The sequence below is a fragment of the Rutidosis leptorrhynchoides genome, chromosome 9, assembly GCF_046630445.1.
Source record: "Rutidosis leptorrhynchoides isolate AG116_Rl617_1_P2 chromosome 9, CSIRO_AGI_Rlap_v1, whole genome shotgun sequence".
Lineage (NCBI taxonomy): Eukaryota > Viridiplantae > Streptophyta > Magnoliopsida > Asterales > Asteraceae > Rutidosis > Rutidosis leptorrhynchoides.
Window position 1 is genome coordinate 60,859,076 of NC_092341.1, and position 25,791 is coordinate 60,884,866.

The 25,791-nt window shown below is 35.5% G+C and overlaps 1 protein-coding gene across 1 annotated transcript; it reads left to right on the forward strand.

Moving 5' to 3' along the window:
- The first annotated feature begins 19,880 nt into the window (after positions 1–19,880).
- LOC139867451 (mini zinc finger protein 2-like) lies at positions 19,881–20,427 on the forward strand. The gene has a single exon (XM_071855818.1). It carries the CDS (start codon positions 19,968–19,970, stop codon positions 20,241–20,243), a length of 276 nt encoding a protein of 91 aa, XP_071711919.1. The 5' UTR covers positions 19,881–19,967; the 3' UTR covers positions 20,244–20,427.
- Positions 20,428–25,791: the final 5,364 nt, after the last annotated feature.

Below are 25,791 nucleotides of genomic sequence, written 5' to 3' on the forward strand. Positions count from 1 at the left end.
TAGGTTCTGGTGGATTGACAACTGGGTCAATTGGCACAGGTTCCGTATCAGAAAAGTTTTGTACGGGTATATTAAAAATTGTTTCCTTCCCACATCTAGTTACTACTAGGGCATCAAACTCACTACACTCTGTTTCAACTTTAGTGTTTAATCGTTTAAGAGTAAGCTGAAAATTGGTTATTAATTCTTTAAAAGTCTTTATCAGAGTATCGAATTTATTCTGGCATTCTATGACTTGAAGGTTTATCATAAATTGCTTTTTCATGAAGTCGACTAAAGTTTCTTTAGAGTGGAGAGTAGGTTGGTGTAATGGGAAGATTATATTAGAGTCCGAGCTATTTTGCTGTTTATATGCCCATATAGGGTAAGGATACCTTAGACTGGTTCTGGTAGCATCGGAACTTTTAGGAATTGATAAACTTTGAAGAGTGAGGGTGAGATCTTGTAACCTGGTTTCCAGCACTTTTACCGTTTGAGTGAAGATGTCATCCTTCTCAGCAGCTTCATTGCTCCAATCTTCCTGTTGTATAGCTATTGTTTCTTTGAGACTCCATGCTTCGTCTGCCGTTCGTGACATGAAATTGCCTTGCGAGGCCATGTCTAGGAGAGAATTATCATCCTTGATCAAACCATTGTAAAGTGTGCAGATTATGTCTGCCCGACTTAACAAATGATCAGTTGATCTTTTAAGTATCACCTTTACTCTATTCCATGCTAGACATAATGACTCTTTTTATTTTTGAGAAAAGTTTGTGATGTCATTTCTTAAATGGGTTTGTAGGGAAGGTGGATAAAATTTGTTTAAAAACTTTGTGGCTAATTCCTCCCATGAATTTATTGAAATTGGTTTAAGCTCATCAAACCATGTTAAAGCGTGTGTAGACAAAAAATATTGGAAAATGTGAAGTTTTAAAATGTTTTTCTCATTTTCTTCCTTCTTAAAAGAGTCAACCAGACTGATAAATTTATTTTGGTGAAAGTTTGGATCGTCAGTCGAAAGTCCTTGAAATTTACAGATCCTACTGACCAATTTGATCATATGTGAACTGATTTCAAAAAAAATTTCGGTTCCTAAGGTGATTGGTCCTCCTCTTTCTTCTAAGCATGAATTTTGCATAGAAGCAAGGGTGACTTGTTGTTCCATTTTTTTAGATTTTCTGTTTAAAAGACTTGAAAAGAAACTTTTACAAAATATTAATTAACTAAAAGGATCGATAATTTAATTAAAACAATTATTCTTGAAATTTGGTCCCTAACCTTATCGGCTATTCTAATTGATAAGATTTCTTACAGATTACTTTGTACCTAAGTGGCCAGATCGACTACGGAGAGGCGAGATCCTTTTGGTTCCAATGTAATTGGAGACTATTTGGAATATCCAACAACCAAGTTCGTGTATGATTGTCTTTCTTAGACACCACTAAATAATACTTATGTCTGTTTAAAATTTTTCTCAATCATAATATACGATTCCCTGGCAGCGGCGCCAAAAACTTGTTACTCCTTAGATATGACCAAAACAGACGGTTTTGTTTATGTGGTGTCGTTAGGTCGCAAACATCAGAATTAGTTGTCAGAAGAGAGAACAGTGGTTTATTATTTATATTTTGTGAGGCCTAAATTTATTTTTAACTTTCTAAGGTAGAAGGTGTAAGTTAACCTCAGGTCATATTTTTGAATGGTTTAACGAATTGAAGATCAAATGGATAATTGTCTTTGGTTAAATTACCTAGATAAAAGATAGTAGTTAGTTTTAAGCTAATAATCCTAAGTACGAAAGAGTAAAGGTGATGAAGGGATATCCGAAGTGAAATGTCCCGTTCTTATTGATTAAAAACGTTCCATATTAATTGATTTCGTTGCGAGGTTTTGACCTCTATATGAGACGTTTTTCAAAGACTGCATTCATTTTAAAACAAACCATAAACTTTATTTCATCAATAAAGGTTTAAAAAGCTTTACGTAGATTATCAAATAATGATAATCTAAAATATCCTGTTTACACACGACCATTACATAATGGTTTACAATACAAATATGTTACAACAAAATAAGTTTCTTGAATGCAGTTTTTACACAATATCATACAAGCATGGACTCCAAATCTCGTCCTTATTTAAGTATGCGACAGCGGAAGCTCTTAATAATCACCTGAGAATAAACATGCTTAAAATGTCAACAAAAATGTTGGTGAGTTATAGGTTTAACCTATATATATCAAATCATAATAATAGACCACAAGATTTCATATTTCAATACACATCCCATACATAGAGATAAAAGTCATTCATATGATGAACACCTGGTAACCGACATTAACAAGATGCATATATAAGAATATCCCCATCATTCCGGGACACCCTTCGGATATGATATAAATTTCGAAGTACTAAAGCATCCGGTACTTTGGATGGGGTTTGTTAGGCCCAATAGATCTATCTTTAGGATTCGCGTCAATTAGGGTGTCTGTTCCCTAATTCTTAGATTACCAGACTTAATAAAAAGGGGCATATTCGATTTCGATAATTCAACCATAGAATGTAGTTTCACGTACTTGTGTCTATTTTGTAAATCATTTATAAAACCTGCATGTATTCTCATCCCAAAAATATTAGATTTTAAAAGTGGGACTATAACTCACTTTCAAAGATTTTTACTTCGTCGGGAAGTAAGACTTGGCCACTGGTTGATTCACGAACCTATAATAATATATACATATATATCAAAGTATGTTCAAAATATATTTACAACACTTTTAATATATTTTGATGTTTTAAGTTTATTAAGTCAGCTGTCCTCGTTAGTAACCTACAACTAGTTGTCCACAGTTAGATGTACAGAAATAAATCGATAAATATTATCTTGAATCAATCCACGACCCAGTGTATACGTATCTCAGTATTGATCACAACTCAAACTATATATATTTTGGAATCAACCTCAACCCTGTATAGCTAACTCCAACATTCACATATAGAGTGTCTATGGTTATTCTGAAATATATATAGATGTGTCGACATGTTAGGTCGAAACATTGTATACGTGTCTATGGTATCTCAAGATTACATAATATACAATACAAGTTGATTAAGTTATGGTTGGAATAGATTTGTTACCAATTTTCACGTAGCTAAAATGAGAAAAATTATCCAATCTTGTTTTACCCATAACTTCTTCATTTTAAATCCGTTTTGAGTGAATCAAATTGCTATGGTTTCATATTGAACTCTATTTTATGAATCTAAACATAAAAAGTATATATTTATAGTCGTAAAAATAAGTTACAAGTCGTTTTTGTAAAGGTAGTCATTTCAGTCGAAAGAACGACGTCTAGATGACCATTTTAGAAAACATACTTTCACTTTGAGTTTAACCATAATTTTTGGATATAGTTTCATGTTCATAATAAAAATCATTTTCTCAAAATAACAACTTTTAAATCAAAGTTTATTATAGTTTTTAATTAACTAACCCAAAACAGCCCGCGGTGTTACTATGACGGCGTAAATCCGGTTTTACGGTGTTTTTCGTGTTTCCAGGTTTTAAATCATTAAGTTAGCATATCATATAGATATAGAACATGTGTTTAGTTGATTTTAAAAGTCAAGTTAGAAGGATTAACTTTTGTTTGCGAACAAGTTTAGAATTAACTAAACTATGTTCTAGTGATTACAAGTTTAAACCTTCGAATAAGATAGCTTTATATATATGAATCGAATGATGTTATGAACATCATTACTACCTTAAGTTCCTTGGATAAACCTACTGGAAAAGGGAAAAATGGATCTAGCTTCAACGGATCCTTGGATGGCTCGAAGTTCTTGAAGCAGAATCATGACACGAAAACAAGTTCAAGTAAGATCATCACTTGAAATAAGATTGTTATAGTTATAGAAATTGAACCAAAGTTTGAATATGATTATTACCTTATATTAGAATGATAACCTACTGTAAGAAACAAAGATTTCTTGAGGTTGGATGATCACCTTACAAGATTGGAAGTGAGCTAGCAAACTTGAAAGTATTCTTGATTTTATGTAACTAGAACTTGTAGAATATATGAAGAACACTTAGAACTTGAAGATAGAACTTGAGAGAGATCAACTAGATGAAGAAAATTGAAGAATGAAAGTGTTTGTAGGTGTTTTTGGTCGTTGGTGTATGGATTAGATATAAAGGATATGTAATTTTGTTTTCATGTAAATAAGTCATGAATGATTACTCATATTTTTGTAATTTTATGAGATATTTCATGCTAGTTGCCAAATGATGGTTCCCACATGTGTTAGGTGACTCACATGGGCTGCTAAGAGCTGATCATTGGAGTGTATATACCAATAGTACATACATCTAAAAGTTGTGTATTGTACGAGTACGAATACAGGTGCATACGAGTAGAATTGTTGAAGAAACTGAACGAGGATGTAATTGTAAGCATTTTTGTTAAGTAGAAGTATTTTGATAAGTGTATTGAAGTCTTTCAAAAGTGTATAAATACATATTAAAACACTACATGTATATACATTTTAACTGAGTCGTTAAGTCATCGTTAGTCGTTACATGTAAGTGTTGTTTTGAAACCTTTAGGTTAACGATCTTGTTAAATGTTGTTAACCCAATGTTTATAATATCAAATGAGATTTTAAATTAATATATTATCATGATATTATCATGTATGAATATCTCTTAATATGATATATATATACATTAAATGTCTTTACAACGATAATCGTTACATATATGTCTCGTTTAAAAATCATTAAGTTAGTAGTCTTGTTTTTACATATGTAGTTCATTGTTAATATACTTAATGATATGTTTACTTATCATAGTATCATGTTAACTATATATATATCCATATATATGTCATCATATAGTTTTTACAAGTTTTAACGTTCGTGAATCACCGGTCAACTTGGGTGGTCAATTGTCTATATGAAACATATTTCAATTAATCAAGTCTTAACAAGTTTGATTGCTTAACATGTTGGAAATATTTAATCATGTAAATATCAATATTAATTAATATATATAAACATGGAAAAGTTCGGGTCACTACAGTACCTACCCGTTAAATAAATTTCGTCCCGAAATTTTAAGCTGTTGAAGGTGTTGACGAATCTTCTGGAAATAGATGCGGGTATTTCTTCTTCATCTGATCTTCACGCTCCCAGGTGAACTCGGGTCCTCTATGAGCATTCCATCGAACCTTAACAATTGGTATCTTGTTTTGCTTAAGTCTTTTAACCTCACGATCCATTATTTCGACGGGTTCTTCGATGAATTGGAGTTTTTCGTTGATTTGGATTTCATCTAATGGAATAGTGAGATCTTCTTTAGCAAAACATTTGTTCAAATTCGAGACGTGGAAAGTGTTATGTACAGCCGCGAGTTGTTGAGGTAACTCAAGTCGGTAAGGTACTGGTCCGACACGATCAATAATCTTGAATGGTCCAATGTACCTTGGATTTAATTTCCCCCGTTTACCAAATCGAACAACGCCTTTCCAAGGTGAAACCTTAAGCATGACCATCTCTCCAATTTCAAACTCTATATCTTTTCTTTTACTGTCCGCGTAGCTCTTTTGTCGACTCTGGGCGGTTTTCAATCTTTGTTGAATTTGGATGATTTTCTCGGTAGTTTCTTGAATTATCTCCGGACCTGTAATCTGTCTATCCCCCACTTCACTCCAAAAAATCGGAGACCTGCACTTTCTACCATAAAGTACTTCAAACGGCGCCATCTCAATGCTTGAATGGTAGCTGTAGTTGTAGGAAAATTCTGCTAACGGTAGATGTCGATCCCAACTATTTCCGAAATCAATAACACAAGCTCGTAGCATGTCTTCAAGCATTTGTATCGTCCTTTCGCTCTGCCCATCAGTTTGTGGATGATAGGCAGTACTCATGTCTAGACAAGTTCCTAATGCTTGCTGTAATGTCTGCAAGAATCTTGAAATAAATCTGCCATCCCTATCAGAGATAATAGAGATTGGTATTCCATGTCTGGAGATAACTTCCTTCAAATACAGTCGTGCTAACTTCTCCATCTTGTCATCTTCTCTTATTGGTAGGAAGTGTGCTGATTTGGTGAGACGATCAACTATTACCCAAATAGTATCAAAACCACTTGCAGTCCTTGGAAATTTAGTGATAAAATCCATGGTAATGTTTTCCCATTTCCATTCCAGGATTTTGGGTTGTTGAAGTAGACCTGATGGTTTCCGATGCTCAGCTTTGACCTTAGAACACGTCAAACATTCTCCCACGTATTTAGCAACATCGGCTTTCATACCCGGCCACCAAAAATGTTTCTTGAGATCCTTGTACATCTTCCCCGTTCCAGGATGTATTGAGTATCTGGTTTTATGAGCTTCTCTAAGTACCATTTCTCTCATATCTCCAAATTTTGGAACCCAAATCCTTTCAGCCCTATACCGGGTTCCGTCTTCCCGAATATTAAGATGCTTCTCCGATCCTTTGGGTATTTCATCCTTTAAATTTCCCTCTTTTAAAACTCCTTGTTGCGCCTCCTTTATTTGAGTAGTAAGGTTATTATGAATCATTATATTCATAGATTTTACTCGAATGGGTTCTCTGTCCTTCCTGCTCAAGGCATCGGCTACCACATTTGCCTTTCCCGGTATAGGGCTGCCTCATATTCAGTTGTTTCTGATTAAATATGTGTTGAAGACTTTTGTGGTCGGTATATATAATACTTTTGACCCCATATAAGTAGTGCCTCCAAGTCTTTAATGCAAAAACAACCGCTCCTAGTTCCAAATCATGCGTCGTATAATTTTGTCCGTGAATCTTCAATTGTCTAGACGCATAGGCAATCACCTTCGTTCGTTGCATTAATACACAACCGAGACCTTGCTTTGATGCGTCACAATAAATCACAAAATCATCATTCCCTTCAGGCAATGACAATATAGGTGCCGTAGTTAGCTTTTTCTTCAATAACTGAAACGCTTTCTCTTGTTCATCATTCCATTCAAATTTCTTCCCTTTATGCGTTAATGCAGTCAAGGGTTTTGCTATTCTGGAAAAGTCTTGGATGAACCTTCTGTAGTAACCAGCTAGTCCTAAAAACTGGCGTATGTGTTTCGGAGTTTTCGGGGTTTCCCACTTTTCAACAGTTTCTATCTTTGCCGGATCCACCTTAATACCTTCTTTGTTCACTATGTGACCGAGGAATTGAACTTCTTCCAACCAAAATGCACACTTTGAAAACTTAGCGTACAATTCTTCCTTCCTCAATACTTCTAACTCCTTTCTCAAATGTTCACCGTGTTCTTGGTCATTCTTTGAGTAAATAAGTATGTCATCAATGAAAACAATGACAAACTTGTCAAGGTATGGTGCACACACTCGGTTCATAAGGTCCATGAACACAGGTGGTGCATTAGTTAAACCAAACGGCATGATCATAAACTCGTAATGACCGTAACGTGTTCTGAAAGCAGTCTTTAGAATATCATCTTCTTTCACCCGCATTTGATGATACCCGAAACGTAAGTCAATCTTTGAATAAACAGACGAGCCTTGTAGTTGATAAAATAAGTTGTCGATTCTCGGTAGTGGATAACGGTTTTTGATGGTAAGTTTGTTCAACTCTCTGTAGTCAATACACAACCTAAATGTACCATCCTTCTTCTTGACAAACAAAACAGGAGCTCCCCAAGGTGATGTGCTTGGTCGAATGAAACCACATTCTAATAGTTCTTGCAGTTGGCTTTGCAGTTCTTTCATCTCGCTGGGTGCGAGTCTATAAGGAGCACGAGCTATTGGTGTAGCTCCTGGTACAAGATCTATTTGAAATTCAACAGATCGATGTGGAGGTAGTCCCGGTAATTCTTTCGAAAATACATCGGGAAATTCTTTTGCGACGAGAACATCATTGATGCTCTTTTCTTCAGTTTGTACTTTCTCGACATCTGCTAGAACAGCATAGCAACCTTTTCTTATTAGTTTTTGTGCCTTCAAATTACTAATAAGATGTAGCTTCGTGTTGCCCTTTTCTCCGTACACCATTAAGGGTTCTCCTTCTTCTCGTACAATGCGAATTGCATTTTTATAACATACAATCTCTTCTTTCACCTTCTTCAGCCAGTCCATGCCAACTATTACATCAAAACTCCCTAACTCTACTGGTATCAAATCAATCTTAAATATTTCGCTACCCAGTTTAATTTCTCGATTCCGGCATATATTATCTGCTGAAATTAATTTACCGTTTGCTAATTCGAGTAAAAATTTACTATCCAACGGCGTCAATGGACAACTTAATTTAGCACAAAAATCTCTACTCATATAGCTTCTATCCACACCCGAATCAAATAAAACGTAAGCAGATTTATTGTCAATAAGAAACGTACCCGTAACAAGCTCCGGGTCTTCCTGTGCCTCTGCCGCATTAATATTGAAAACACTTCCGCGGCCTTGTCCATTCGTGTTCTCCTGGTTCGGGCAATTTCTAATAATGTGGCCCGGTTTTCCACATTTATAACAAACTACATTGGCATAACTTGCTCCGACACTACTTGCTCCGCCATTACTCATTCCGACACCATTTGTTCCTTTCGTTCTGTTAACCCCTGGTCCGTAGACCTCACACTTCTCCGCGCTATGACCATTTCTTTTACACTTGTTGCAAAATTTGGTGCAGAACCCCGAGTGATACTTTTCACACCTTTGGCATAGCTGTTTCTGATTGTTGTTGTTGTTGCGGTTGTTATTGTTGTTGGGATGATTGTTGTTGCTGTTGTTGTTGTTGTTGTTGTTGTTGTTGTTGTTGTTGGGCCGTTTGTTGTAGTTGCGATTGATGTTACGATTGTTGGGATAATTGTTGCGATTATTATTGTAATTGCTGTTGTTGTTGTATTGGTGATTCTTATCACCGTTTTCCTCCCACTTTCTTTTGACTTGCATCACATTGGCCTCTTCAGCAGTCTGTTCTTTAATTCTTTCTTCGATCTGGTTCACTAGTTTGTGAGCCATTCTACATGCCTGTTGTATGGAGGCGGGCTCGTGTGAACTTATATCTTCTTGGATTCTTTCTGGTAATCCTTTCACAAACGCGTCGATCTTCTCTTCCTCATCTTCAAATGCTCCCGGACACAATAGGCACAATTCTGTGAATCGTCTTTCGTACGTGGTAATATCAAACCCTTGGGTTCGTAACCCTCTAAGTTCTGTCTTGAGCTTATTGACCTCGGTTCTGGGACGGTACTTCTCGTTCATCAAGTGCTTGAATGCTGACCACGGTAGTGCGTACGCATCGTCTTGTCCCACTTGCTCTAGATAGGTATTCCACCATGTTAACGCAGAACCTGTGAAGGTATGCGTAGCGTACTTTACTTTGTCCTCTTCAGTACACTTACTTATGGCAAACACCGATTCGACCTTCTCGGTCCACCGTTTCAATCCAATCGGTCCTTCGGTTCCATCAAATTCTAAAGGTTTGCAGGCAGTGAATTCTTTGTAGGTGCATCTTACACGATTTCCTGTACTGCTAGATCCAAGGTTATTGTTGGTATGTAGCACAGCCTGTACTGCGGCTATGTTTGAAGCTAGAAAAGTACGGAATTCCTCTTCATTCATATTCACGGTGTGTCGAGTAGTCGGTGCCATTTCCTTCAAAATAGTCAAATGGAACAAGTTAATCATACAGAATATTAAGAGTAGTTAATAGTATTTCGTAGCATAATATGAACTCATTTATAAAAGCTTTTTCTTCATATTAGCGTTTTATAAGTTTAAATTCGGGTAGTACCTACCCGTTAAGTTCATACTTAGTAGCTAATATACAATTCAACTACTACAATTCTATATGAAAAACTGATTATAATAATATTTCGCGTTCAAACTTTTATACAATATTTTACAAACTTACAATACCGCTTATTTTACATAAAGCACGAAATATAGCACACAATAACTTTGATACAAGATAGTTGTGAAGATAATTCTAGCTAGTACACAAGTCGTTCAGCAAAGGCAATAAAGACACGTAATTCATACGTCCAGAAACAAGTCATGCATTCTGGTTTTACTATGACTACTTCCCATCCTTGGTCTTGTGGAACATAACCGTTATGGCCGTTGATAAGACAGCATGTTGTAACGTCGTCAAAGGGACGAGGGTTACGTAATGTCCAACAGTCCCGTAACAATCTAAAAACCTCATTTCTTACCCCAATTACCGACTCCGTCACTTGTGGGAACGTTTTGTTTAATAGTTGTAGCCCGATGTTCTTGTTCTCACTTTGGTGAGAAGCGAACATTACTAATCCGTAAGCATAACATGCTTCTTTATGTTGCATGTTAGCCGCTTTTTCTAAATCACGAAGTCCAATATTCGGATATATTGAGTCAAAATAATTTCTTAACCCATTGCGTAAAATAGCATTTGGGTTCCCCGCAATATATGCGTCAAAGTAAACACATTGTAACTTATGGATTTCCCAATGTGATATCCCCCATCATTCGAACGAAAGCCTTTTATAAACCAAGGCATTCTTGGAACGTTCTTCGAATGTCTTACAAACTGATCTCGCCTTAAATAGTTGTGCCGAAGAATTCTGACCGACTCTAGACAAGATTTCATCAATCATGTCTCCGGGTAGGTCTCTTAAAATATTGGGTTGTCTATCCATTTTGTGTTTTTATACTGTAAAATAGACAAGAGTTAGATTCATAAAAAAAAAAAATTTATTAATACAAGCAATTTTTACATATATCATAAAGCATAAGCACACTATATTACATATATTACACCACACGAATACAACTATTTTATTCCGACTCGCTTGTTTCTTCTTCTTCGGTTTTGGTTCGTTTTGCCAAGTTTCTAGGGATATATGATGTTCCCCTAATACGAGCCGTAATTTTCCACATTGGTTTAGAAAAACCTGGTAGTTTAGAGGTTCCCGGGTCATTGTTACAACTTAAGGACTTCGGGGGTTGACGATACATATAAAGTTCATCGGGGTTGGAATTAGATTTCTCTATTTTTATGCCCTTTCCCTTATTATTTTCTTTTGCCTTTTTAAATTCAGTTGGGGTAATTTCTATAACATCATCGGAATTCTCGTCGGAATCCGATTCATCGGAGAATTGGTAATCCTCCCAATATTTTGCTTCCTTGGGGGAAACACCATTGACCATAATTAACCTTGGTCGGTTGGTTGAGGATTTTCTTTTACTTAACCGTTTTATTATTTCCCCCACCGGTTCTATTTCTTCATCCGGTTCCGATTCTTCTTCCGGTTCCGATTCTTCTTCCGGTTCCGACTCTTCTTCCGGTTCCTCTTCGGGAACTTGTGAATCAGTCCACGAATCATTCCAATTTACATTTGACTCTTCATTATTATTAGGTGAGTCAATGGGACTTGTTCTAGAGGTAGACATCTATCACATAATATCAAACGCGTTAAGAGATTAATATATCACATAATATTCACATGTTAAAAATATATAGTTTCCAACAAAATTTGTTAAGCAATCATTTTTCAAGTAAACACGGTCGAAGTCCAGACTCACTAATGCATCCTAATAAACTCGATAAGACACACTAATGCAAAATTCTGGTTCTCTAAGACCAACGCTCGGATACCAACTGAAATGTCCCGTTCTTATTGATTAAAAACGTTCCATATTAATTGATTTCGTTGCGAGGTTTTGACCTCTATATGAGACGTTTTTCAAAGACTGCATTCATTTTAAAACAAACCATAACCTTTATTTCATCAATAAAGGTTTAAAAAGTTTTACGTAGATTATCAAATAATGATAATCTAAAATATCCTGTTTACACACGACCATTACATAATGGTTTACAATACAAATATGTTATAACAAAATAAGTTTCTTGAATGCAGTTTTTACACAATATCATACAAGCATGGACTCCAAATCTCGTCCTTATTTAAGTATGCGACAGCGGAAGCTCTTAATAATCACCTGAGAATAAACATGCTTAAAATGTCAACAAAAATGTTGGTGAGTTATAGGTTTAACCTATATATATCAAATCATAATAATAGACCACAAGATTTCATATTTCAATACACATCCCATACATAGAGATAAAAGTCATTCATATGGTGAACACCTGGTAACCGACATTAACAAGATGCATATATAAGAATATCCCCATCATTCCGGGACACCCTTCGGATATGATATAAATTTCAAAGTACTAAAGCATCCGGTACTTTGGATGGGGTTTGTTAGGCCCAATAGATCTATCTTAGATTACCAGACTTAATAAAAAGGGGCATATTCGATTTTGATAATTCAACCATAGAATGTAGTTTTACGTACTTGTGTCTATTTTGTAAATCATTTATAAAACCTGCATGTATTCTCATCCCAAAAATATTAGATTTTAAAAGTGGGACTATAACTCACATTCACAGATTTTTACTTCGTCGGGAAGTAAGACTTGGCCACTGGTTGATTCACGAACCTATAATAATATATACATATATATCAAAGTATGTTCAAAATATATTTACAACACTTTTAATATATTTTGATGTTTTAAGTTTATTAAGTCAGCTGTCCTCGTTAGTAACCTACAACTAGTTGTCCACAGTTAGATGTACAGAAATAAATCGATAAATATTATCTTGAATCAATCCACGACCCAGTGTATACGTATCTCAGTATTGATCACAACTCAAACTATATATATTTTGGAATCAACCTCAACCCTGTATAGCTAACTCCAACATTCACATATAGAGTGTCTATGGTTGTTCCGAAATATATATAGATGTGTCGACATGATAGGTCGAAACATTGTATACGTGTCTATGGTATCTCAAGATTACATAATATACAATACAAGTTGATTAAGTTATGGTTGGAATAGATTTGTTACCAATTTTCACGTAGCTAAAATGAGAAAAATTATCCAATCTTGTTTTACCCATAACTTCTTCATTTTAAATCCGTTTTGAGTGAATCAAATTACTATGGTTTCATATTGAACTCTATTTTATGAATCTAAACATAAAAAGTATATATTTATAGTCGGAAAAATAAGTTACAAGTCGTTTTTGTAAAGGTAGTCATTTCAGTCGAAAGAACGACGTCTAGATGACCATTTTAGAAAACATACTTTCACTTTGAGTTTAACCATAATTTTTGGATATAGTTTCATGTTCATAATAAAAATCATTTTCTCAAAATAACAACTTTTAAATCAAAGTTTATCATAGTTTTTAATTAACTAACCCAAAACAGCCCGCGGTGTTACTATGACGGCGTAAATCCGGTTTTACGGTGTTTTTCGTGTTTCCAGGTTTTAAATCATTAAGTTAGCATATCATATAGATATAGAACATGTGATTAGTTTATTTTAAAAGTCAAGTTAGAAGGATTAACTTTTGTTTGCGAACAAGTTTAGAATTAACTAAACTATGTTCTAGTGATTACAAGTTTAAACCTTCGAATAAGATAGCTTTATATATATGAATCGAATGATGTTATGAACATCATTACTACCTTAAGTTCCTTGGATAAACCTACTGGAAAAGGGAAAAATGGATCTAGCTTCAACGGATCCTTGGATGGCTCGAAGTTCTTGAAGCAGAATCATGACACGAAAACAAGTTCAAGTAAGATCATCACTTGAAATAAGATTGTTATAATTATAGAAATTGAACCAAAGTTTGAATATGATTATTACCTTGTATTAGAATGATAACCTACTGTAAGAAACAAAGATTTCTTGAGGTTGGATGATCACCTTACAAGATTGGAAGTGAGCTAGCAAACTTGAAAGTATTCTTGATTTTATGTAACTAGAACTTGTAGAATATATGAAGAACACTTAGAACTTGAAGATAGAACTTGAGAGAGATCAACTAGATGAAGAAAATTGAAGAATGAAAGTGTTTGTAGGTGTTTTTGGTCGTTGGTGTATGGATTAGATATAAAGGATATGTAATTTTGTTTTCATGTAAATAAGTCATGAATGATTACTCATATTTTTGTAATTTTATGAGATATTTCATGCTAGTTGCCAAATGATGGTTCCCACATGTGTTAGGTGACTCACATGGGCTGCTAAGAGCTGATCATTGGAGTGTATATACCAATAGTACATACATCTAAAAGTTGTGTATTGTACGAGTACGAATACGGGTGCATACGAGTAGAATTGTTGATGAAACTGAACGAGGATGTAATTGTAAGCATTTTTGTTAAGTAGAAGTATTTTGATAAGTGTATTGAAGTCTTTCAAAAGTGTATAAATATATATTAAAACACTACATGTATATACATTTTAACTGAGTCGTTAAGTCATCGTTAGTCGTTACATGTAAGTGTTGTTTTGAAACCTTTAGGTTAACGATCTTGTTAAATGTTGTTAACCCAATGTTTATAATATCAAATGAGATTTTAAATTATTTTATTATCATGATATTATCATGTATGAATATCTCTTAATATGATATATATATATATACATTAAATGTCTTTACAACGATAATCGTTACATATATGTCTCGTTTAAAAATCATTAAGTTAGTAGTCTTGTTTTTACATATGTAGTTCATTGTTAATATACTTAATGATATGTTTACTTATCATAGTATCATGTTAACTATATATATATCCATATATATGTCATCATATAGTTTTTACAAATTTTAACGTTCGTGAATCACCGGTCAATTTGGGTGGTCAATTGTCTATATGAAACATATTTCAATTAATCAAGTCTTAACAAGTTTGATTGCTTAACATGTTGGAAATATTTAATCATGTAAATATCAATCTCAATTAATATATATAAATATGGAAAAGTTCGGGTCACTACACGAAGTATGCAGATCAGGAAAATGTAGACCAAGATATCAGTTTGGGCTAGGGAAAGGTAATTACGTTCATGTTAAAGCTATGATTAGAACGGTGTAGATTTGGTTGGATGAGCCAATTACACAGACCTACTTATCTCTAGACTCTCGGAGTTCTCGTTGAACAGTGAAAAGTATGTCACTTGGTTGTATAATTGAAAGGTAACTATACCTCGGAGGTTATCCTTAGTAAAACACTAAGTTTATTAGTAAGTTGAGCTCTAATACTAACCCTCGTTATCAGTTTTGGTAACTGAATAACAACGTTCCGTGTTGAGTGAACACTGATCACAAACGGAAGGAGTCTGTCGGGTCAAGTACACAAAGCATTAATGTAAACTAACAACCATTTCAGCATACTAATGAGATCACACCAATCTAAACATTATGCAACATTATAGTTGATATACTGAAAGTAAAGTAGATAGAAACCTAATAGATACCTAAACAGTGGATATGACTTAATCCTAGGGCAACAATCAAAGAAGAACATGTAATAGGTCTTAGTCACACAGTTAAGGCACTAACTAGATCTTAATAGCTCCTATGAGGTCTCTTTGGAACAATCAATAATCATACTAGGTCATTCATGTCTAAATTTCTAAGTTCCGTATCCTAAAAGCGCATTAGATGCCTCTCGGGAAGTCCGGCCATACCGAATTCATAGAATCTTCAGGTACAGTATAACCAGGGGTCTTAATCCTATGAAGTAGCTAAGTTCATATAGGTGGATAAGTCCTAATCACAACCTAGGTTGGTCAATTCTTAAGATGCTAGCATACTGATCTATCAGGGTCACAGATTCAGTATAACAACAGTAATCGTACTAATTTAACATAACTACGCTAACCCAAAGTTCTATCATGGCAACATACAGATTAATTAAGCTAACATGGTAATATCGGAACACATTATTAAACATAAATGATAACAATACATGTTTAATTAATAAGACAAGCGTTTCGGATAAAAACTTGAAAAGGCTGAAGAAATCTGCCCGAGATTGTAGGGACTCGCCGGGATATCCTCCGAAAAATAAAAGCTAAGCTAGCTACTACTAAAAACTAACTAAAATATTTGAAAATCTATATTGAAGTACAAATTGAGTGTGTATAAAAATGAATGCAAATGGCTCCTTAAATAGGCTTGATTGTTGCTGTCATACGACTGACAGGCTGTAAGGCAAGCCGTATGGCCAGGCCGTATGACCAGGCAAGCCGTTTTTGGTAACCGTTTGCTGGCAGACCGTATCTGATGTGGGTAGGCCGTATGGGCCCCCTGTTCTGCTGTTTTTCCGGGATCGTAACTTAGTTTTCAGGGTCGTTACTTGTCTTTCACCGTTTTCGCTCTAGAATCTTCGTTTTAGCTCCGATTTACTTGATTCTTTTTGCATCGCCTTTGTAATTACTTAATTAACCGACAAAACGATCATTTTTCAGACAAAGTCTGAAACTTTATTAATTTAGGGCTTAATATCGGAGGTAAAAATGTGACTTTTTGGCCGATATCAACGGTATTACATAATATATTGATATCTATTCCTAATCCACATTTAAATTCGATTAGTTATTATCTAGGTGGCCTTATATATATATATATATATATATATATATATATATATATATATATATATATATATATATATATATATATATATATATATATATATATATATATATATATATGTGTGTGTGTGTGTGTGTGTGTGTGTGTGTGTGTGTGTGTGTGTGGGGGGGGGGTGGTGGGGATCCAGAGAGAACAGACAACTCCACAGACTGAGCGCGCATGCACCTAACATATGCACATGTTCTTCAGGACTGAACTTCAGTCTGAACACAAAAAATTTTTTTTTTTTTTTCAAATCATATTTTACAACTTCCGTCTAACGGACGGGTCAACAAGAAAATTTATCTGCAACGAACTTCACAATAATATGTACTTCTGTTTTTGTCATATGTTCAATAGTCGCGAAATTATATTTGTACAATGTTCACTTTACTTAGCATACCGTTTTACAAAATCTTACTGTAACTACATTTTTCATCAATCAAATATTATTTGTACTCATTTAAGTTTTTTTCGACCAAAAAAAGTATACATTTATAGTAAGAAAAATCAAAATAATACTGTAATTCAGACAAGTGTAACTAAACGGGGAGAATATATAAAAGTGCTAGAATAAAAAGATAATCTATAAACTATTCTATTTACTAAATATTTGAACATATTCTCAAACCGACGGTCTAATAAAGGACCAACATACGACTTTATTTGAATTTTTAGTGAGTAGCTTTTTCTGTGAAAACTTGAGATTATTTTTTTCTAAAAGTTTTTTGACTCGGTTTCATTTGGTAGACAAAATACAGAGTTTGTGGTAAAACAATTCTTTGAAATAAAAGCTTTATAAAAAGAGGTTCGTTATTAGCTTATGAAAATAACATATGAGCTAATCAATGAGAAAGATACAGCGAAACACCTAGAACGATATAAACCAACGAGACAAAAGTGATACTACAGTGATAGACTATATACAATCAAATCCACGAAATAAGTCTTAGAAGAGATTAACCGATCCCCGGTCTTTGGTGTGATGAAGATACGTAGTAGCTCGGATTGATTAGCCATTGGTGATATTCCAAAGACGCTTTTAAACTCGTTTTGAGATTCACCCAAAGCTTACCGACTGAGCATTTGTTAAGATTGTTTTCGAGTTCCATGGATGATTTTTGAGGACAACCTCATTTCAAGCTTTCCACAAATAATAGCAACATACCCTTTTTCTGCTTTGCCAAATTGTCTTGCCTTATGAGGATAGACATAGAAACAGCGAAGTGTCATCGACAACTTAATCAAGCGAAAGTGAATTGATGTGTGGAAGGTTCCACCACTTGAGGAAAAGATTCCATAAGTGTAGCACTTTGATACAATTTGTTAAACAATCATCTACAGTTTCAGTATCATTCTTACAAATTGGACAAAGAATGAAATCTAAGTCTATGTCTCGTTTATCGAGTTATATAAGAACCGGTACTCTTTTAAGGTTTGCTCTCCAAATAAATATTCCCACTTTTTGCGGGATTGCTTTGTTTCGGAGAGTTTCAGTTGACATTTATTACTTAACCTTGCATCATCAATGATTCTGGAAAGTGTTTTCGATTTGAAAATTCCATCTAAGTCCAACTCCCACTTCTATTTGTCTTCTGAGGAGCTGTTTATTCGAATGTCATCGATCAATGTAATTAGATTTGTCAATTCAATGTGTGATCTGCCACGAATGGGCCTGACCCAATCCGACGAGAAACTGTTGTGACCCTGCATTTGCGAAACTCTATCAGCCACAAATACATTCTTTCTTTTTCCAACGCATACAACCTGTTGAAATCATCTTTCAGTCTTCTGTTATCGACCCGTCGATCATGCCAGAAACTGATTGTTTGGCCATTTCCTACTTCTTTGGTAATTGATGTCGAAAACTGAATTCCCATAGAGTCTATAGCACTACCAGCTTAGATAATATTCCTCTAAGTAGAACTTCCACTGAGAGACCTGTCATTATTTAGCGAATCCAACCCACCCCCGACCCATAAATACTGATACTGACATTGACCCAAAGAGAGTTGTAATCGGTATTAAACCGCCACCACCATTTACCCAAAAGTGATAAGTTTTTAGCAAATAAAGACCCAATGTTTAACCCGTCCAATTCGTATGGAAGAATCACTTTATCCCATTTAACCCAACACAATTTTTTAATTTCACCTGACCCGCCTGAGAAAAAGTTGTGCCTTAAAGATTCGAGAAGCTTTACGACACTTGCAGGAACAAGGAAGAGGGAGAAAAAATAGAGAGGAAAACTACTTAGCACCGCCGTAACGAGAGTTAGTCTACCTCCCAAAGAGATGGATTTGCCTTCCCACTCTGAAAGTCTTTTTTGAACGTCTCTATGACGGGCTGCCAAACACTTACTTTATTCATTTTCGTACCGAGGGGCAAGCCAATGTATGTAAGAGGGAATGAACCGGCTGAACAGTTTAACCTTGATGTCGTTCTGACAATTTCGCTATTACTTACCCCGACTCTGAACAAACTACTTTTTGGGAGATTGACTTTGAGACCCGAGAGCTTTTCAAAGCACTTAAGGAGTTTCATGATGTTGGTTGTATTTCTTTCGCTCCATTCCCCGGAAAAAATCATGTCGTCTACATATTGTAAATGGGAAATAATTACATTATTTCGACGTACGTCAATATCATTGATATCTCCAGTTTCAATTGCCTTTTTAAAAAGCAAATTCATCCCCTCCGCGGCTATTATGAATAAGAATGGTGAGATTGGATTACCTTGTCTAAAACATTTTTCCAGCTTAAATTCATTAGTTGGTGAGCCATTAACAAAAATGAAAATAGATGCCGACGGTAGACATGATGTGATCCATTTGATCCATTTTACATGTATAATCAATTCCACCCGGTTTTAATCAAATATGTATAAAAAAAATTAATTACATTTATAAACTTTTAATTATATTGTTATCAACCAGCTTTCAGCTACAACTTCCAAATTTAGTTACAAGCTGGACACACTCAATTATAAGTTGGCATGTCTAATCACTTTTGAAACGATAGTTTGGGCATCAAAATTTAAAAACATCATTCAAACACATATAGTAATTGGTACGTGGTGGGTTTGGTGACACAATAACGACTATTGGATTCTAAGATATTAATTGATCGCGTCAAAGCATGATTGGCTACTCAAGAAATTAAAGTAACGTAACATTTATGCCTCGAAATGACTTTGCCCTAATTAAATAACCAATGAAACCAAAAGAAATCAACATGATATGAGATATCACATAGTGCTTCACTAATGTCCCATCATAAATTAATATTTCTTTTTTCTAATAGTGGGAATTCAAATTCATTTTACTCAAATTATTCCAAGTATATAATGCCATGAATACTAGCGATAGGGTTTCTTCTATAGTTACATAATCTCTCTTACTCTCTCTTTTTATTTTATAAAATTTTAATTAAGAGAGATAAATTAAGAGAGAAGGTATAAATAAACAATTTACCAAGTCGAATTCGAAATGAAGAAACGTCAAGTGGTGGCTAAAAAAAGTAATTGGAATCGAACTTCAAGCGCATCGATAATTCAAAGGGTTCGTTATGGTGAGTGCCAAAAGAATCACGCTGCTAATATGGGAGGGTATGCAGTAGATGGCTGCAGAGAGTTTATGGCGAGTGGAGAAGAAGGTACAACGGCGGCTGTTTTGTGTGCCGCCTGCGGGTGTCATCGGAATTTTCACCGGAGAGAAATGGCCGATGAATCGGTGTGTGACAGTTCGTCAACATCTGATGCATAAGGTGCATGTAATTAAAGGGGGCAAATAAGAGGGCATTGATATGAACACACATTAAAGTTTACACATGTATGAATACATCTTATATATCTTTTTTTTTAGAGATTCAATTAAAAGCGTGTATTGGTTGTATTAATCACTAATTTATTTGTATAGTACACAAAACCATCTAATTGCTTCTAAAGGATGTTAGGACCATATACGTAATACCAATATGTGTCGTAGACTCATAGGTAAGGCCAATATCTTTATTCTTAAGATTGAATTTATAAGTTACAAACCTAAAGCCATTGTCGTAGTGGTATCGAATTGTCCCTTTGAATTGTCCCTTTGATCTTGAGGTCATGGGTTTAAATATTAGGGTGGATATTAAATATATATTTGTGTAACAAATGGTGTTGGGTGTGTGGTATGTTGGTTATTGTTTTTGTTAGAAGACTATATATGGTTGTTAAGTGCCACATTGGTGAATTTGGATGTTATCTCACGTCGGTGTGAGGAAGAAGTTGGAGGTGGGTGACTTGGATATAAAAGGAGTTAATAGGATTCATTCCAACTTGTACCAATCAATGCACTTTAAGTATTTAATTATTTCTTTCTTTCTTACCCTTGTTTGAGAGTTATATTAGTTAAATACTTTGGAGAGTGTAGTTGACTTAAGAGACTTGTCTATGTCATTGTAACAATTTGTGATATAGTGTATTTCTCTCTTTGGAGGCCCGTAGTTTTTCTCTTGTTTTGGAGTTTCCACGTTAAATTCTTGTGTTGTGGATTGTTCTTATTTCTTTAGTGTTTTTCGTTGAACGTTTGTTGGGAATTAGTGAGGCCGTAATTTCCCAACAACTGGTATCAGAGCGTCAGGTTTGACGACCGGGGGGGGGGGGGGGGGGGGTGTCTCGGTTATAGGAGTCGGAGTATGCTCTGTGGTTGTGCCACGGGAGTGGATCGTCCACATCAGAAACGAGTTCTATTGATCGTATAGGGTATTTGGTTAGACAATATTTTTTCTAGATTCGGAGTAAGTGGTGTCAAGAATTTGTAGTGGACCGGGTGTTGAATTTTCCAATTTAACGGATCCTGTGTGCCACTCCACTACATCTGTCAGCCAGTTGAAACGTGTGCAAAATCAGAGAAAGTGTTGTTCTTAGGATACAGATACGATGTCGAAGTTTAGTCCAATGAGGTTTGATGTAGAGAAATTTGATGGGAGGAACAATTTTGTCTTGTGGCAGGTTCAAGTCAAGGATGTGTTGATTCAGTCCGGTTTACACAAGGCTTTGAAGGGTAAACCCACCCTTGTTCCCGACAGTGATTCTAGCAGTAAGTTCGATGAAGATGAATGGGATGATATGGATTTGAGGGCGGCAAGTACGATTCGTTTGTGTCTTGCAAAGAATGTGCTTGCAAATGTGCACGGGTTATCAACGGCTAAGGTGCTTTGGGATAAGCTGGAACAGTTGTACCAGGGCAAGGGTATCTTGAATCGGTTGTATCTTAAAGAACAGTTCCATGCTTTGCGTATGGATGGGAGTTCAAAGATTTCAGATCATCTGAGCATTATGAATCGTATTGTTTCGGATCTGGAGGCTATCGGAGTTAAAGTGAAAGATGAAGATAAAGCTTTGAGGTTGATATTATATTTGTCATCGTCTTATGAGCACATGAAACCTATTTTTATGTATGGGAAGAAAACTTTAAAGTTTGAAGACGTTACTAGCAAGCTCCTATCCGAGGAGAAAAGACTGGAAGGTAACGGGGTCTCGTCATCAGAAAGTACGGTACTGTTGTGTTCGGATAGGCGGAAGAAAAACTCCGGAAAGAATCTGGTATGCTGGAGGTGCGGGAAGACTGGTCATGTAAGGGTTAATTGTCCAGGTGGAGATAATTCGGCAAATACCTCCAAATGCGCTAATGATGTCTCCGTTGTTACGGAGAGTGACGAATTCCTCTGAAGTCACGTCATCCTCATGGTGTGTCCGCGTCACAATGGAAAGGGATGTTCGTTAGCGGTTCCACAATTGCACATGGGCACTGGTTTGGCATTGGTGCAGGTTGTGTGGTGGAAACTGATGTTGAAGCTGATGGAACTTCCGGGAAAGCCAAACGGGGAAGTTGCACCGTAAATGTTCAGCTGGTTATTCAACATGTGCCGAGGTGAAATTCTTAGAATGAGATCTTCAAAGTGGTTATACTCTGACGGTGGAGTATGATAATTCTAGTTAAGAATTATGATTGTCTGTGAAGACAATGATTATCGGGTTTTGACAATGTTCGATGAGGATGCAAAGTTTTGTCTCTTGGGAGATTTTGTCAACGGCATAAAGATGAGGATCTTGAAGTTGTCGTCGAGGAAGCGTCTACATCGGTGATCCTTGCAATGTGGAAGCATGGTTATCTTCTTCTATCCAAAAGGTGGAGATTTGTTAGTTATTGTTTTGGGTAGAAAAATGTGTATGGTTGCTAAGTGCCACATTGGTGAATTTGGATGTTATCTCACATCGGTGGGAGGAAGAAGTGGGAGGTGGGTGACTTGGATATAAAAGGAGCTCATGGGATTAATTCTAACTTGCACCAACCTATACACTTTAGGTATTTGATTATTTCTTTCTTTCTTACCCTTGTTTGAGAGTTGTATTAGTTAAATACTTTGGAAAGTATATTTGGCTTAAGAGAGTTGTCTATGTCATTGTAACAATTTGTGATATAGTGCATTTCTCTCTTTGGAGGCCCGTGATTTTTCTCCTGTTTTGGAGTTTCCACGTTAAATTCTTGTGTTGTGGATTGCTCTTATTTCTTTACTGTTTTTTATTGGGCGTTTTTTGAAAATTAGGGAGGCCGTAATTTCCCAACATGGTATGCCTATTTTTAAAAAAGAATAATGATAATGAGTTATGAACATTTTACTTTCTATGCATGTGGTATGAAAGTACCAGATATAAATACTAGACTAGATCGACTAGACTAGACCATATGCATATTGTTAATTAGTTTCTCTGATTAAATGAATAGATATTGATATATAGAAGATATAGACAAATAGATAGATGAGGTTAGTTTAGGTCCTGAGTCGGGTGTCGGGTCGGGTGAGGGTGGTGGGTCGGGTGGAACGTATAGTTTTTTTGAGGAGGTGTTAAAAGGTATTGAAGGCTTGGTTAGGGTGGAAGGTAAGTTGATTGGGTCGAAGACGCTTCCGAAGCTTAAAGAGGGATCGAGGGCTCGACTAAAGAAAGGTAAAGGAGTGGTTGTTCGAAGGTCTAAGTTTGATGGTTAAGTTTTTTTCGTTCGATAATTTGTTAGTTTCTTTGAGCTTTTGTTGTTTTTGTTTTTTGTGTTCGTGTTTGTAGAGGTGTTTGTGTTGTTTGGCCTCGGTGCCTATGTTTGTATCCTTGTTCCGAGTCTTCATTTTTTTGATGAAGGTCTCGTGTTTTTAAAAGTTTCGGTTTTTTTGCCAAAAAAAAAAAAAAAAAAAAAAGATAGATGAGGATAATAAAATAAATACCTACGCATGCATTATTTAAAATATTAGTAGTAAAAATTGTTAGAAATTGAGTATGAATTGATTGTATGGATTGATTCTTGGATCGTGTAATCACTTTCTCTGTATAGTATTTCGACCCAATGATTGCTTCGGTATCATGAAATCTTTACAAGGATAAGATAAGAACGCGATTAGTGTTTTTAACAATGAAATCACAAATCAATGTATAAAATAGAGACTGTGTGTTTCTGTAGTTGTATTGAATGCAAATGAGAAAACCGAAAATAAGAATAACTCTTCAATTTGGCAGTTGTAATTTGAAAGGATGCAACCTTTCAAATCGTGCGGAAAAAACTGTTGTAACACTTGGCTTTAATACACTTTCCTTTCATAACGTATAGTGTATTTCGGTTGAGGTTTCGGGGCGCTGCCCCCTCGACCCATCAATTACGCGATAGTTAGTAGCCAACTCTTACAGGCGTGCACTCCACACTCTCCAAACCCGTTGTTAAGTATAACTAGCTAACTCTTGCAAGTAAATTCCAATTGACTAAAATGAATGTTGGATGACACGAGAATCACCAACAAATCCCCACCATATTAGTGTAATCCTTGATTTACTAAATAATCAAACTAACAGAACAAACTAATTCATATATGAAAATGTTCATGAAGAATTGAATTTTTACTTAGTATATTATTTACGAGAATTTTTAAATTAGGGTGTTCGTGAAGAATTGAACCCTTAAATTCATTTGAAAACTATAAAATAATATACACGTCAGTTTCTTACATATATCTAAGATAAACTTGACACTATTATAAGCCATGTGTCCCAATCCTTCAGTGAACATATCGGCAGCTAAGTCCAAAGCTCCTTGAAGCGGCAAAACTTCATGCTCACATAGGTAGTTCTTTTACATCTTGCACCTGCATATGCAATTTTTCGAAAGAACTATTAAGAAGAATAACTTCAATCTAACTCAACTTGCAGGTCTAAAGACATAATATTGGGATCGGAATAATTATGTGTTTCAATCTTCAGAAAGTAAGCTTACCTCATTGAATTCAGATCCTAGCGTTGTACTAGAAGGGAATTGGGCGTCTAACTTTGAAAGATCTATACGGACTTTAATCCCACTCCAATAGCCGACTTGTGCTCTAAGTCTGGGACTAATGCTTTCCTTAAGTGATCCGCCAAATTTCGTTGTGATCTAACAAAACTTACGGATAATACTCCATTTGAAATTAGCTCGCGAACCATTTTGTGTCTAACACCTACGTGTCTAGACTTTCCATTATACATTTGGCTATAAGCCTTAGCCAAAGTAGCTTCACTGTCACAACAGATGGAAATAGGAGATATTGTCTTTGGCCACAAAGAAATTTCATGTATCAAATTCCTCAACCGTTCTGCTTCCTTACCAGCTGCAGCCAAAGCTACAAATTTAAACTCCGTGATTGAATCTGTAATGCATGTTTGCTTCTTAAAAGCCCATGATATAGCACCTCCTCCAGGTAGGAATATCCAGCCAATCGTAGTTGAATGATCTTCGACGTTGGTGATCCAACTTGCATCCGAATATCCTTTTAAAACTGAAGGTAACCCAGAATAAGTGATGCCATAATCCATCGTACCCTTCAAGTACTTGAATACTCTAACCACAAAATGCCGATGAGTAGAATTTGGATTACTGGTAAACCTACTTAGTTTTCCCACTATGAATGCAATATCGGGGCGTGTGCTAGTCATAACATACATTAAACATCCAATTGCTCAAGAGTATTCAAGTTGTGATACATCTTTACCCGAATTGGGAATAAGCTTCATAATCTGATTAACGAGAGAGCTCAAGGTAGAACATGTATCACACTTGAACCTTTTCAAAATCTTCTCAATGTAATGAGATTGAGTAATTGTGATACCTCTATCATCCCTCTTAATCCTTATGCCTAGGATTACATCCGCTACTCCCATATTCTTCATGGAAAACTTTGAAGACAATAAGACTTTTGTTCTATCAACTTGATCTTAGTCAGCATCAAAGATCAACATGTCATCCACGTATAAGC

What these genes read in the sequence shown, in the direction of transcription:
- LOC139867451 (XM_071855818.1), top strand. Translation starts at nt 19,968, where the DNA reads ATGAAGAAACGTCAAGTGGTGGCTAAAAAAAGTAATTGGAATCGAACT.